At 41.9% G+C, this 16,299-nt stretch overlaps 1 protein-coding gene across 1 annotated transcript; it reads left to right on the plus strand.

Moving 5' to 3' along the window:
- The first annotated feature begins 13,376 nt into the window (after positions 1 to 13,376).
- LOC100670082 (ferritin heavy chain-like) lies at positions 13,377 to 13,944 on the plus strand. Its single transcript, XM_064277859.1, has one exon. It carries the CDS (start codon positions 13,399 to 13,401, stop codon positions 13,942 to 13,944), a length of 546 nt encoding a protein of 181 aa, XP_064133929.1. The 5' UTR covers positions 13,377 to 13,398.
- The last annotated feature ends 2,355 nt before the right edge of the window (positions 13,945 to 16,299 follow it).

Consider the following 16,299-nt stretch of genomic DNA (forward strand, 5'->3'; position numbering starts at 1 on the left):
AAGTCAAAGAAGCCAGATCCAAACAGCTACATATTGTATGATTCCATTTATGTGACATTCTGGAAAAGGCACATCACAGGGATGGAAAGCAGATCAGTATTTGCCTGGGGTAGTGGGGAGGTGAGTGATTGACTACAAAGGGGACACAAGGAAAATTTTAGGGTGATGAAACTATTCTGTGCAGTACTGGGTGGAAGATACATGACCCTATGCATTGTCAAAACCCATAAAACTGTACATCATAAACAATGAATTTTAATGCAAGCAATCAAAAAAAAAAAACAAAACAGGATCTGGGGGATTCCAAGATGCAATATAGACTCTTACAAATGAATCTGACTGTATAACCAGTATATGACATGACCACACAGAAGAGGGTGGAGAAAAAAAGGAGCTGACCTAAGTGACTTTGGAAATTGATGTTTTGACTGGAAACTAAGACAAAAGACAAAAATAATTGTACATAAACACTACTTTTGTTGGTAAATTTGTTTCTTATCGAGGTACAGTTAAAAACTATGGAACTGCTTTACATATATACTGTTGTTGTTGCTGTTAGGTGCTGTGGAATCAATTCCCACTCATAGCAACCCTATGTACAACAGAACAAAACACTGACCAGTCCTGCACCATCCTCACAATCATTGTTATGTTTGGCCCCGTCATTGCAGCCACTGTGTCAATTCATCTTGTTGAGGGTCTTCCTCTTTTTCGCTGACCCTCTACTTTACCAAGCATGATGTCCCTCTCCAGGGACTGACCCCTCCTGATAACATGTCCAAAGTATGTGAGACGTATACTAGGGTTGAACAAATTTAAAAAATGGTAAATAATGTGAGTCAGGTTTCTCACTGTCAGAGAAGGAAGTACAAATAAGAAAGGGGAAAAGTCATTCGAACCATGTGATACTGGATTAGAGTTTGAGACAACAGTATAAACTCATGTCTAGTTCAATATGTATTCCAATAGGTAGGTAAAGAAAGAATTATTGTTATGTGTGTATACATGGTTTACTCTGTGCATGTATACATATATTTTGTGTGTGTGTGTGTGTATATATATATATGTATGTATGTATCATAACTCTGTCTGCTGAGAGGACCTAGCAACGATGACACCCAAGTAACAAGCGCCCCCCCCCACTGCCCAAATGTTGGTTTCTAAATACCATTCTTCATAAAGAAAGAGGGAGGGAGGGAAGGAAGAAGGGAGGAAGAAGGGAAGGAGAGAGAGAAGGAAGAAAGGGAGGAAGGAAGGGAGGAAGATCAATCCTTGGAGAAATGTCTGATTCTAGAGCTGGGGAAGTGAAAATACAAGATGAGCTTCCAGCATTTTGTAGTGCCAGAAAATAAAAGAGTGTTCAAAAACCAAGAGGATGGCAGTAGGTCAAAGAGACACAGAAGTCGAAATGAAAGAGCACCCACTGGCCATAGCTGGGACAATCTGAACAACAAAATAAATTAAGAAAGTATAACCTTATAAATACGTATCTAGGAATCCATACTGATATAAATAAATAAATGGGAGAGAAGGGACAAATCTTTCTTATAGGAAAATTTCAAACAATATATGTAGATATTCCTCCCCCAAAGAGGAGGAGTTTAACCCCTAAACAAATAATTTCATTAACAAGAATCAGAACAACGCTGGTTCTTAGGAGGTGGAGGTTAAATGTATCCCAGGTTTCTAATTTCCTGAAGCTACAATGCCAGTTCATCATCTCTGACACTAACCACTTCCCCTCCCCTCTGCTCTCTTCTTTCCCCTGTTGGGTTTGGTAATTTGCTACAACATCTCACAGAACTCATGTCCTGTACTTGCAATTAAGTGGTTTATTGGTGTACAACTCAAGAGACAACTCAGAATAGGCTACAACTTGGAAGTAACAGGTTACAACTCAGAATCAAGATCAACTTCATCAATCAGGGCAGCTTTCAATCAAGACAGCTACCTCACATGCTCTCTAACACTAGCAGACCTATATGCCATGCAGGCAGGCCTCTCTGCTTTCAGCCTCCCTACCCTCAGCCTCTACTGCTAACTGGACCAGCTCACAGCCAATGTAGCAGCTTGCTCAGCTGCTGATCTCTCAATAGCAGCTTTCTACTATCACCACCGGCTCTGCCACTAGGCCCCTTCTGGCCTTCTCGCTACCTGCTCTCTGCCACCAGATCCCTTCCAAGCCTATCGCCACCACCTCTCTGCTGCCGGGCCCCTTCTGAGCCTCTCGCGGCTGGCTCTCTACTGCGGGTCCCTTCTATGCCCCTCACCCTCTTCAGTGTTACAGCCCTTGACCCATATGCATGCTTTTAGGAGGTTCTCTTCTCAGGAGCCCTGGGTTCAAACTGTTCTGCCCCAGGCTTCTTGGTCTTGAGGTTCCCTCCTCGTCTCTCTAAAAATCTCTGGGGACTGGCTGCTTATATAAGCAAACTCCTTGTCAATTTCAAGGCACAGCCTTTCCAGCAGGACCACAAATCAACCAATCCCCTCCGTGGACTGCAAGTTGCTTAATATTGGGTGGTTTCACACACCATCTTTCTAACTAGTAAACCAGCCAATCCCTGCAAGATGAGTAAAATAGACCAATCACAGGGCAGTCTGCAGCACAACCAATCATTTTTGGCAAAATGACTAACCCAGAGCCAGAAATCCATTACACTGCAACCCACCTTCTCCATATGTGGCTGGGTTTAATGACTGTATTTAAAAAAATAGTATATGGAAAGGAAAAAATAGTAACTTTACAGTGGAGAAACCTGGGAGATACCATCTTAAGCAAGTGATCAAGTTTAACATCACCAGTGATAAGCCATGTTGATATCATGTATTTTCCCTGCCCCCGTACATACTGAGACAGACACTTCACCTCTATGGCATTCTTCCCAAAAACTCATAACGCCACTTTACTCATGAGGAAAAACACCTAAAAACATAAAATTCAGGGACATTCTACAAAATACCTGACCAGTACTCTTCAAAAGTTTCAAGGTCATGAAAAACAAGACTGAGAATCTGTGACAGACCTAAGATAGGAGACTACAGAGACATGACGACTAAATGCAATGTGGGGTCCTGGATTGGATGCAAGAACAGAAAAAAAAAAAAGAAAAGTTAGTGTAAAGGCTGTACAAATATGAATAAGGCCTTAATTTTAAGCTAATACTAATTTCTTTAATTTTAGTTTTAGCGTACATATATGGCAATGTAAGATATTAACATTGGGGAAGCTGGGTGAAGAGTATACAGGAAGTCTCTGTATTATCTTTGCAACTTTTTTTTGTAAATCAGAAGTTATTCCAAAACAAAAGGCTTATTTTTTAAAACATGTATTACATTTTGATGAATCATCATAGAATAGCTATTAATCATACTGGAAGAAAAAAAACTGCAGCTTCCTTAAAATGCAGATTCATGGACCAACCCACCCCCCACCCCCATATACACTGCATCAGAATTTTCTAGAAATGGAACCAGGGATCTGCATTTTACATGGTCTTTAGATGATTCTTATGAACACTAATACCTGAGAATTACTTTTGTGGAGGCCTCTGCCTTTTGTGGAGTCCCTCGGTGGTACAAATGGTTGAAGTGCGAGACTCCTAACTGAAAGGGTGGAAGTTTGAGTCCACTCAGAGGCTCCTAGGAAGAAAGACATGGTACTCTGCTTCCGAAAAACCAGCCATTGAAAACTCTATGGAGCACAGTTCTACTCGACACACGTGAGGTCTCCATGAGTGAGAACCGACGACAACTAGTTGTTAAGGTGCCTTTTGCAGGCCCAAAAGACTTTTGAAGACTTTAAAAATCATACTGGTAATGGTATTTATTATCTAGGGTAGCCAAATTTAGGGAAATTAAAATTCAGCATGTGCCAGATGGGAGAGTAAACATCAGTTAGAGGAGCCTGTAGACAAAATAATCCGCTTAGATAATATCTACAAACTTGTGGACCCGCAGGATCATGGAGCCATGATAGAAAGCTAAGAAGATACAAAGTTGGACAAATACCAAAGTGGCAGTAGAAAGATTGAAAGTGGAACCAACTTAATTATGCAGAAAATCCTTTCTGTGTTGAAGAAAACGGAATCACTATGGAGTGCAGAGAAATTACAACTGAACCATTCTCAAGGTGTATCCTCCAATCAACAGGTAGCAACTGCCTTAGTATGAAGCTGTACCCTAGAGATGACTAGCACAGGATTGACAAGCAAAACCACCACCAACAAGCTAACAAACAAAAATGCTCAAGAGAGTGGAAAGGCCCTTAATAGAGCAGTATATAATAAACAAGTCAACAAGTGAATGAGAATAAACCTTCAAAAAGAAAATCAATGTGATGAAACCTGTTGGCCTAATGAAGCCTAACTGGTCTCCATTCTGACATGTTGTGTGCCTCTGTTGCCCACAGTTGTCCTGTCACATTTACTCTAGCCTTAACTCTGGCTCAGGACATCATTTTCCTGCCCCAAAAGCCTCAAGTGGTCTGTAACTTTGCTGTCTCCTCCATCCACACAGTATCTGCCAGCCCTTCTCAGATGCCCAATCACATTCGCACTGATGGGACCCCCTTCACAACCTTCTGCCTACATCAGCCCTCACTGAAGTTAACTGCCTATTCTAATAATTTTTCTACTGCTAAGACTACCCATCTTTTGTTAAAATGAGAGACACTGCAGCTATTTCACCACTCCAACACCCACTGACATTTTTTTTTCTTGGCAAGATATAAAATATAGATAAGTTACAAGTAATATATAGGCTTAGAGATTCCCATTTTACTCTTTGCACCAAATAGTAGAAAATAATGATCCCATGTCTTGAATATCAGAATCACTTGTAGCACTTCTTAAAAGTATATATGCCAGGGTTTTACCCCAAACCTGCTGAATCAGAATTCTTTCAATTGATTTTGATGCACAACCAAGGGTTGAAATCCCTGGGCACAAAATCATTCAGCCAGAGAATCTCTGATAGAATGTAGTCCAAGAGAACTATTTTTAATAAAGAACTTGAGGCTAAGGCAGAACAAATGACCTACCTAAATTCCCCCAAAAAACTAAGTATGAACAATGTTGACCTAGTATTTTTTCATACTTCTAGAAGGTTCATTTATTTTCTTACATAGATGAATTCCAAACAAAATATGGACCATGTTCCTGACTCAGTGTATGCATATTTTATCATCGGACCTATCGGTCCGATTCACTAATACAGATTATAATATTTAGATAAATAAACAGAGGCAGCTGTTTCATAATGCAGTTCATGCCAAGTACATATGAAATTCTCTGGTATATAGAGGGAGGAGCCCTGGTGGCACAGTGGTTAAGCATTCAGCTGCAAACCAAAAGGTGGGTGGTTCTAACCCACCAGCCGCCCCAAAAGACAAAGATCCGTGGCAGTCAGCTTCCATAAAGATTAAACCTGTTGCTGTCAAGTCAATTGCGACTCATAGCGACCCTATAGGACAGAGTAGAACTGCCCCATCGGGTTTCCAAGGAGCGCCTGGTGGATTTGAACTGCTGACCTTTTGGTTAGCAGCTGTAGCACTTAACCACTACACCACCAGGGTTTCCATAAAGATTACAGCCTTGGAAATCCTATGGGATAGTTCTACTCTGTACTAAAAGGTTGCTATCAGTTGGATTCAATTCAACAACAATGGGTACAGTTAGGGGACTTGGCAAATGGCTAAAGTCTTGGCTAATTATTGTGTTGTTAAAATAACAAAACTTTGAGGACATGTAAATGTTACAGCATTATGTCCATTGATTTAATCAAAGGAAGGCTGGCATCATATTTGTATTGATGGAACTTTGGTAGATGCATTCAGAGAATTGTCATAAATCTTAGCTTATTTTCTAGTAGCTAGCAAAAAATTGCCAGCATCACTTCATATTATAGAATGAAAAATGCAGAATAATCAATAACCTCAGTTATCCACCAGTACTGACTGAATTTTACTGCTTGGATTCTAATACATTTGTATCTTTTATAGGATTAAAAATTCACAAACACACACTCAGCTAAGTTGCATGTTCCCACCAATGTCTGCTTTAATGGCCAACACTTCTAATAACAAATTATTACCACTCTAACTATGAAAAAAGCCATTAATTCTATGTTAGTAACAATATATTTTTAGAAAAATTAGTAATATATATTGATACCACAACCCACATCAAGGTCCAAATTTTAGCTAATGTTAATATTAGCTATTAATGCTTATATGTACTTACAAAAATATGCATACAGGGCACACACACACCACAGTTTTCTACGATGTTACTGAGCCTATCACAAAATATGGATTGAGTTGTTACTTTATAAAAATAGTTCTAATGTTATATGACACGTGTTCTCATGCTTCTTTGACCCAACACCATCCCTTTACTAAAAGATAGTCTGGGAGATCATCCAAGTACGAAACAGAATTTTGTAAAGCCAAGTGTCTCATACAGAGATTTACCTCCAAAGAACTGGTTAAATTTAGAACGTAATCTAACCAAATATTTTAGACATGGAACAGACATTTATAGTTATCGTGACTGTTTTTAGTCCTTGACAGTTATTTAAGATTTGAGAAATGTTCTATTAAAATCCGTATCAAACCTGTTGCTGTCAAGTCGATTCCAATTCAGAGCTACCCTATAAGATGGAGTAGAACTGCCCCATAGGGTTTACAAGAAGCAGCTGGTGATTCGAACTGCTGACTTTTTGGTTGGCAACCGTAACTCTTAACCACTGCGCCACCAGGGCTCCAATACTGTAATAGCTCCATATAAAATAAAATAATATTCCCTGCTACCAGAGCTTCTTTCAGCATTGCTTTCCCTTTCTGTTCCAGGCCAGGATTACCACCACAGGCTGTCAAAGTCAAGAGCGTCACCCTTCAAGAATTCTTTTTGGTGGTTCCCTTCTCAGTCTCCAGTTTAAACAGCCTCTTCCCTTTCAAATGGGATGTCTTTGCTTTTACTTTCTACCCCAAACCCACCAGTTATTCCACACACATTGCCATTGAGTTGATTCTGACCTGAGCTCCGTAGGGCTTTCTTGGCTGTACCTATATAGGTAACCAGACCTTTCTTCCGTGGCACCATCAGGTGGCTTCAGACTGCCAACCTTTTGGTTAACAGTTGAGTGCAAACTGTTTGAGCCACCCAGATGAGACAGTGAGACAGGACTAGGTTAGAGCACGGCCGATTGGGTTCCCCCGCCTTCCCACTTTTTGCACATGGGCCTGTGGGGGAAAAAGACAAGCAGGGCAGAGAGTGGAGTAAACAACCTGGCCCACCCCTTGGAGATCAGAACAGAACACACAGGCCCCTGTGAGCAAGAGGTACCAGCTGAGGGGTGGTACGAACTGAAATGTTGCAAATGAACTGTTAATGTAGCTCTTGCAGGACTCCACAGGAGCAGAGGGTGTGCAAAAGAAGTAAAAGCAACCACTGTTTGTCGTTCCTGTGCTGGCCAAAGGGGGCAATGTGACAAAGGGACCCAGTGTGCCTGTGTCACATCCCATAATGGGTTATGTCAAGGGGGAACCAAAGGATTTCCATCTTGAAGAAATCCTGCATGTGCACCTACATTTGCATAACCTAACCACTTCTCAGGAATCTCTGCCTTCCCCCACCCCAGAACCTCATGAATAGACATCAAAACCCCTCCTCCCCCCCTTGTTGAAACTGTTGAATATTTGGCTTGTAGACAAATCAGTGAGACAGTGTCTCTGAAGGTTGTAGCCCTTACTGTCTCATTTTCCTAGCTGCTGGCAAAATAAATTTGCTTTGTGACTCCAGGCCGCCTTGATACCCTTAATGGGTGGCACGAATCCGGTTGGGATCAACCGAGGAAGTGGCCCTCAGTAACACAGGGACATACCTTCAATTCATGTCATGTAAAGGAATGCTAGGTTTTGGCTTTGCTCTCAACCCCTCTTCCAGTATATATGTCCAGTATAAATTTGTATTACTGCCAATCATTTCAAAGAATCAGCACTTTCCTGGCATGAGAAAATCAAGGGATAGCACTAATGGAGAATTGAGTTGTATAGCCTATAGCATTTGGCAGATTATTAATAAGCCTTTCCTTGTGGGTTGTTTGTCATGTAAGACATCATAACTTAAGAGCACCGTCTGCATAAGCAAAAGTGAAATGTTAATAATCTGTCTACCTCAAGAATATATCCCACTCCATAAATTCACACTAAAAAAAAATGAGGTTTAAATTTTCTTGGGGGAAAGCTACTAAATATATTTCCTAGAAATCTGAAACTCCCTAAATAGGTTTAAACCAAAAACAAAACAGACCCACTGCCGTCAAGTTGATTTCGACTCATAGCATTCCTATAGGATAGAGTAGAACTGCCCCATAGGGTTTCCAAGGAGCGCCCGGTGGATTCGAACTGCCAGCCTTTTGGTTAGTAGCCAAAGCTCTTAACCACTACGCCACCAGGGTTACCAAATAGGTTTAACTGACCTTAAATATTCAAGATGTATTTGGAAAATCGCAAATGCTTTCATGAAAATAAGTCAAAAGGACATTGCTTATTTTTCATGTAAGTACAGGAACTGAAGGATGAAGAGCCAAGAGGGAAGGTAATAAACGTGAATAATGCACAAGAAACACTTTACAAAACTTTTGCTTTTGCAGTAAGTTGATTTTCAGAGTCGTAACATTGGCAAGTGGAGGTCATTATCATATTTTTACAAAAGAGGAAATCAGCAAATAAACCATTGAGAATGTGGAAGGAACTTTAAGGAAATTAAAAAATGAGAGAACATTACCCATGTCAAATTATGAAGAATAATGATCACATAAATATAAGATTATTATATTAATTTACTGGTTTAATATATTGGTAGGCATGGAATCATAAGGAAGTTTTATAATGATTATGTTTTCTTCCTAACCTGTTTGGAAAAACTTATGCTCCATCTTAGTAAAACAAGTATCTACAACTTTTACCAAGGCATTCTGAGTCTTTAGATTAACTAACATAATACCACCAAGTCTGTTTCTGTTAAACCTAACTGCTGTGTAGGAAAAGGTATGAGAACCTCCATAGGAATTTCTGTATCTGTGACAATAAAAGTAAAGATTTCAAAAAATATACCATTGAATATATACGAATATTTCAAAGTACATATAGCAGTCATGGTCCCCAAACCTTCTGTTTGCCCAGGACAGGAACCATTCCTGAGGCCAACTCGTCAGACATGAATTGGACTGGTCAATGGGTTGGAGAGAGATGCTGATAAGGAGTGAGCTACTTGCATCAGGTGGATACTTGAGACTATGTTGGCATCTCCTGTCTGGAGGGGAGTTGGGAGGGTAGAAGTGGTTAGAAACTGGCAAAATGGTCACGAAAAGGAGAGACTGGAAGGAGGGAGCGGTCTGACTCATTAGGGGGAGAGTAAATGGGAGTATGTAGTAAGGTATATATAAGTTTATATGTGACAGACTGACTTGATTTGTAAACTTTCGCTTAAAGCACAATAAAAATTATTAAAAAAAAAACAACAGATTCATTACATGTTAACATAAATAACATATTTTATGAAAATTAAAAAAAAAATAACCTGCTGTGAAGTTTTCTCATTCTGTTTTTGTTTGTAATTTTATATTCCTCATTAATGGAAAATTGGCTGGAATGCTTTTTTTTATGCATGTACATATTTGCTGCATGGAATTTGAGGTTCCAATCCATGCTTGTTTATTGATTTTTCCCTAGAAAAGTTGGTTTTTAAACCATTGGCGTCTCTTTGTTATAGTATGTATTTTACCATTACTTACTTCTCTAGGAGATAATGATGAAAGATGAAATGTCTGAGGAACACCATTATTACTCCCTTAGCACACATGTAACCATACAATAATCAAAACCGGAAAAATCCCAAACCCATTGTGGTCAACTCAATTCTAACTCATGGTGACCCCAGGTATTACACAGTAGAATTGAACTCCATAGGTGTTTCTTGGCTGTAGCCTTTATTATGGAAAGGAGCCCTGGTGGTGCAGTGGTTAAGTGATCAACTGCTAACCATAAGGTTGGCAGTTCGAACCCGCCGGCCACACCATGGGAGAAAGATGTGGTGGTCAGCTTCTGTAAAGATTACAGTCGTGAAAACTCTATGGGGCAGATCTACTCTGTCCCATACAGTCGCTTTGAGTGAGAATCAACTCAAAGGCAACAGGTTTGTTTTAATGTTTATGGAAGCAGATTGCCAGGCCTTTCTTCCAGGGTGCCACTGGGGGTGCTCCAACCTCCAACCTTTGGGTTGGTATCCAAGTGCAAATCATTTGCACCACCTAGGGACCTCAACCATTTTTTTTTAATTCTAGGGATACATTAATTATTAAATACTCAAGAATACACTGAGAAAATGATCTGCAAAATCAAATCTTCTACTTACATAGATTCTTAAAGTCTGCAATGGAATCTCCCAAGGAAATTTTGGAAGTCCGCAATTATATTAAGACCAAGCACTTGTATTATGAAATATAGAATGAAATTTTATCTCATTGAGAAAATGATCGAGCAGTTCTTTTCCATCTCTAGCATATATAATTCTATAATTAAAATCAACTTATCAAATAGACAGAGTCATTATTCCATTTCTTTACAGAATCAATAATGCACTGTCTCTAAAACTGCCTAGATAAGCTTCCATTGTGATACTATGATATCCGCTCCTGTATTTTCTCCATAAACACTGACTATGAAATGGCATAAGCTCACAAAAGAGAAACAAGGAGGAAAAAAAAAGGTGTATTAATCAAAGTCATGGAAATTAACCTGTAAGTGAAAATAGGCCTTTTACCCATAATTTTAAAACTATCTTAGAGCACTTATAATATTCTGCCACTCTGTGTTATACTTTGAGAAAAGGGACCACATTTGAGTCTTCTGTTTATCTCCAGAATCAAACACAGTGACTGACACATATTTGGAGCATATAAATGTTATTGAATGAATGCATGAAATAATTAATTGTAGATTAATTAGTTTAATTAATTTAAAAGATCAAGGTTGGTCTTATATCTTCCACTATAAAAACAAAACCAAACCCGTTGCCCTGAGTCAATTTCGACTCACAGCGACACTCTAGGACAGAGTAGAACTGCCCCATAGGGTTTCCCAGGAGCGGCTGGTTTGAACTGTGACTTTTTGGTTAGCAGCGGATATGTTGACTACTGCACCACCACATCTTTCACTATAAAAAAGTTCCTTAAAATCAAAGAATACATTGGGTCTTTTTAAATTTCCATATAAACTCGTGTAGTACCTTGCAGGTAATACTCAGGTAATAAACTTGAGACAATAGGGGGAAGACGAAAGGGTAAAATACAGCCTCTAATTTAGTTTTTTGTTTGGTTGTTTTGATTTTAGTTTTGGTCAACTTCTCCAATACCGATGAGAACAGAGACTTTGACTCTTTGTCACTAATATGCCCCCAACTTCTAAATCAGTGCCTGGGCCATATTAGGTACTCAATACATATTTGTTGAATAAATTAATCGATGAAAAGAAATTTGAGATTTGTGGTAGGGAAGCTGAGCTAGTTGACTGCTGATTGTGAAAGAACATTGCTTTGCTGTGAACTAGCTAAGAGATGGACTTTTGTACAGCTGATGGGACTCATTCCATAAAACAGAATTGAGGAACAACAACAACAAAAAAAAGACTTGCTGAGTGGCAGTGAAAGTTGGAGAGGCTGAATTTATGATAGAATACATTCACTTAGTTAACAGGGCTTCCTCTAAGAATGCATCTTAACCTTCTGCTTACTATCAGAGAAAACAAAAGGCTGCTTTTACCTAAGAGGAAGAAATTGGCTAGCTCAGGAAGCACATCTAGGATACCAGTGAAGATATCATTGAAATTGTTTATTTTAGGGCCCAGATAGGGTGGAAGGATGATGTTCCCAGAATTGTGCTGAAATATAAAGACACTAGAGAGAATCAAAGGCGCCCTGATGGTGCAGTGGTTAAAATGTTTGCCTGCGAACTAAAGGTTGGCGGTTCAAACCCACCAGCCACGCTGCAAGAGAAAGATGTGGCAGTCTGCTCGGTTAAAGATTTGCAGCCTTGGAAATCCTATGGGGCAGTTCTACTCTGTCCTATAGGGTCACCAGGAGTCAGAATCCACTCAACAGCAATGGGTTTTAGAGAGAATCAAGTTCAGGAAGAGTGAAAGATGGGGAGGTGGAACCACTCACTGAGATTTTGGAGGTGGTACTATGTTGTCATAGGAGTGTGAACTGGATCATGAATGGAAGGAGAAAAGTGGAGGTCACCAGAGTTATTAGGTCTAGGAACTGCGTCAGGAAGCTAGCAGAAGTGTCATTAGTATCGATGTGAAGTCACTGAGGAAAGCTGCCATTCAATTAAAGACCTGTGATATTAAATATGGGAGTGCCAGAGTGGCGCGAACAGTGAAGCAGTAGACTACTAGCAAATAGTTGGTGGTTTGAACCCCCTTACAGTTATCTTGGAAGACCAATAAATAAATAAACTAAACTCACTGGCATCGAGTCAATTCCTACTCATAGCGACCATATAGGACAGAGTAGAATTGTCCAAGGAGCGCCTGGTGGATTCGAACTGCCAACCTCTTTGGTTAACTGCCATAGCACTTAACCACTACACCACGAAAGGTCACAGCTTTGAAAACCCCATGGAGTAGTTTTATTCTGCACACATGGAGTCACCAAGAGTTGGAATCAACTTGAGGCAAGTAAAAACAATATTAAATATCATAAACTATATCTATCACAAGAAGTAATACATTTATTGAAGCAATCACGTTAGAACAATGTGCAAATAAGATGCTTTGAGAAACACCGAGATGATTAACTCAAAATGGTTGCTCTCATACTCCTAGAAAACTTTTAATATACTATGGAGACCCGACAGAGCGGACGGACCCAGGCTTCCTGCCTCAGGCTTCCCGCCTCAACCAGGCTCCACGCACGTGGGCTGGCGCCGCCTCCTGGGCCCGCGTTCTAGGCCCGCCCCCTTAACCGACCCGCCACTCGGGTTCCAAGCGCTCCTCCCCCCATAACGGACCCGTCATCCGGGTCCCAATCCTCGCCCCATAACGGACCCGTCATCCGGGTCCCAATCCTCGCCCCATAACGGACCCGTCATCCGGGTCCCAATCCTCCCCGTATAAAGGACGCGCCAGGGGGGCAAGCCTCGTCCCGTAACGGTTCTCGCCCTCGGGGTCCGAGTGCCGTCATCTGGGTCCGAACCCCGCTACCGGATCCCGCTGTTCGCGCGGAACCGCCCGCCCTGGGGGTGCCTCGTGGACCCCGCAGCGCCCGCCGCCGCCACCGCCGCCCGCCGCGCTGCACCTGCGCCCACGTCGTCGTCGTCTGGCCCCTGCCACTCGCCATGGCGACCGCGCCGTCCTCGCAAGTGCGTCAGAACTACCACCAGGAGTGCGAGGCCGCCGTCAACCGGCAGATCAACCTGGAGCTCTACGCGTCCTACGTGTACCTCTCCATGGCCTTCCACTTCGACCGCGACGACGTGGCCCTGAAGAACTTCGCCGCCTACTTCCTGCGCCAGTCGCACGAGGAGCGCGAGCACGCGGAGAGGCTGCTGAGGCTGCAGAACCAGCGCGGGGGCCGCATCCAGCTCCGCGACATCAGGAAGCCCGACTTGGACGACTGGGGCAGCGGCCTCAACGCCATGCAGTGCGCCTTCGACCTGGAGCAGAGCGTCAACCAGAGCCTCCTGGATCTGCACCGGCTGGCCACCGACAAGGGCGACGCGCAGCTGTGTGACTTCCTGGAGAGTCACTTTCTGCAAGAGCAGGTGAAGGCCATCAAGGAGCTGGGCGACAACGTGACCACCCTGCGCAAGCTGGGGGCCCCGGACGCCGGCCTGGCCGAGTTCTTCTTCGACAAGTTCACCCTGGGCGACAAGGAGAACTGAGACTTAGCACCGAGGGACTCCCGTGGTCCCCGGTGCCACGCAAGGATGCTGCGGTTACAACACGTTCAGTTTTCTTTCTTTTCTCTTCCAAGTTTACCCTTTCTTCCAATAAAGTGACTTGGTTCCAGAGTTAAATAAATAAAGGTCTCTTGGTGATTTCTTGCGTGCACAACACTCCCAACTCTGAAGAACAGTGCAAATCCCCAAGCCCTGGTCCAGGAGTCTCCCCACCCACCCATGCCCCAACGTCTTGCAGCTCAGGATCTCCGTGGGTGGAGGGAGGGAAAAGGTATTTCAGGTGAGCCTGGAAAAGATAAAATTAATCTTCCCGTCATAAGCAAGGTGGGATGGTGGGAGGGGGAGTAGCCCCTGGGAGTCTCCTCACCCATCCATGGCCCAACCTCAGGCAGCTCAGGATCTCCAAGGGTGGAGGGAGGGAAGAGGCACTTCAGGTGAGCCTGGAAATCACAAAATTCATCTTCCCCTTATAAACACGGTGAGGTGAGGGCGGGAGAGGGTGGGGTCTCGGTGAGATGTGTGGGGTGGTGCTTGGGTGGCCATACACTGATGTGCATGTTAAAAAGATAAAAACATGACCTGGAATTCATGGTAGTGTTTGCCTCTGGGATGAAATGAAATTAGGAATCAAAATAAAAGGATTTTCCACTTCACCTGTAATCTTTTGTCATGGTCACCAGTGACAGGCATACTTGCTGTGGTTACAAAATGTCCATTTATATTTTCTTTCATTTTTACCATTTCTACCAAAAAAGTAATTTACTACCGGAAAAAAAAAAAAAACCTCAATAAAATGACTGAAAAATACAAGGCCATGTCTGAAAATCAGATGTGTGATTTGAATATAAAATAGAATAAATCTTTCTGAGTACAAAGCCAGTGACTCTGGGTACTTTGAAGACTATTGAGGGAGGGGCCCACAAGGAAGGCTAGAATTAAAAAAAAAATTAATAAATATTGGCAAGGATGTGGAGGAATAGGAACCCTTATCCAATGCCGGTGGAAATGCAAAATGGTACAGCTGTTGTGGAATTGCCAGGATCATGTGGTGGTTCCTCAAAAACTAAAAATAGAACTACCATATGATCCAGCAATTCCACTCCTACTATACACCAAAAAGTCTTGGAAGCAGAGACTTGTACACCAATGTTCATTGCAGCACTATTCACAATAGACGAAGGGTGGAAACAACCTAAATGCCCATGAATAGATGAATGGATAAACAGAATGTGGTACATACATACAATGGAATACTACTTAGCCTGCAGGAGAAATGAAGTCTTAATACATGCTACAATATGCATGGAGCTTGAAGACATTATGCTGAGTGAAATAAGTCAATTGCAAAAGGACAAATATTGTATGACTTCACTTATATAAAAAGACCAGAAAAGGCAAACATATAGACACCAATTTATTAGTGGATACCAGTGGCCGGAGGGAGGTGGAAAGGGGGGGCGGGTATTGCTTATGGAGTACTGAGTTTCGGTTTACTGTGATGGAAAAATCATATTAAGAATAGGGTTGTGCAGCCGATTATGTGTTGTCAATAAGTTGTACATGTGTAAAAAGTTGAACTGGCAAAAATTGTGAGACATATTTACAAAAAAAAAAAAAAACAGCAGCTGCTGGTCTGCTTATGTATAATCAAACACCTTATGGGAATTTGTTCCTTGACTTGGAGGTTTAAGGTCATGGTTTCATGGGACATCCTAGTTAATTGGCCTAGTAACGTGTTCAGTGTGTGTTTAGTGTTTCTGTTCTGTCTCCTAGTTCATTGCCTAGTTTCTAGGGTCTTAACTGGTACAACAATTGGTCTCTATTTACCTGGAACAGAACAGTCAGGAATAGGAGGAGGAAATGGAATGTGTGGCTAATTGCCACCACACCAGAAGAACTGGATGGTGCCGGGTTACTATTACTGAACAGTTTGATCAAAGATTCTCTAGAAGAATCCTGGTCAAAAGAGAGGAAATGTATAACAGAATTTCAAATCTCGTGGACTCCAGACTTTCTGGAGCCATGTAGGCTGGATGGACCCCTGAAACTACTGCTCTGAGATAATCTTTAAACCTTATACCAAAAATATACCCTGAAGTCTTGGGTAGGAAGCTGGGGGCCCAGGAGGAGGACATGGCCAGAGTACTGCTTTGACAAGTTCACCCTGGGAGACAGCAACAAGGAGAACTGAACCTTAGCCACGTGGTGGACTTTCATGGTCCTCGGTGCTGCACAAGCATGCTGTAGTCTCACAACTCGTTCATTTCTCTTTCTCTTCCAAGTCTACCATTTCTTCCAATAAGGTGATTTGGTACCAGAGTGAAATAAATAAAGGTC

Source organism: Loxodonta africana, chromosome X (assembly GCF_030014295.1).
Source record: "Loxodonta africana isolate mLoxAfr1 chromosome X, mLoxAfr1.hap2, whole genome shotgun sequence".
Taxonomy (NCBI): Eukaryota; Metazoa; Chordata; class Mammalia; order Proboscidea; family Elephantidae; genus Loxodonta; species Loxodonta africana.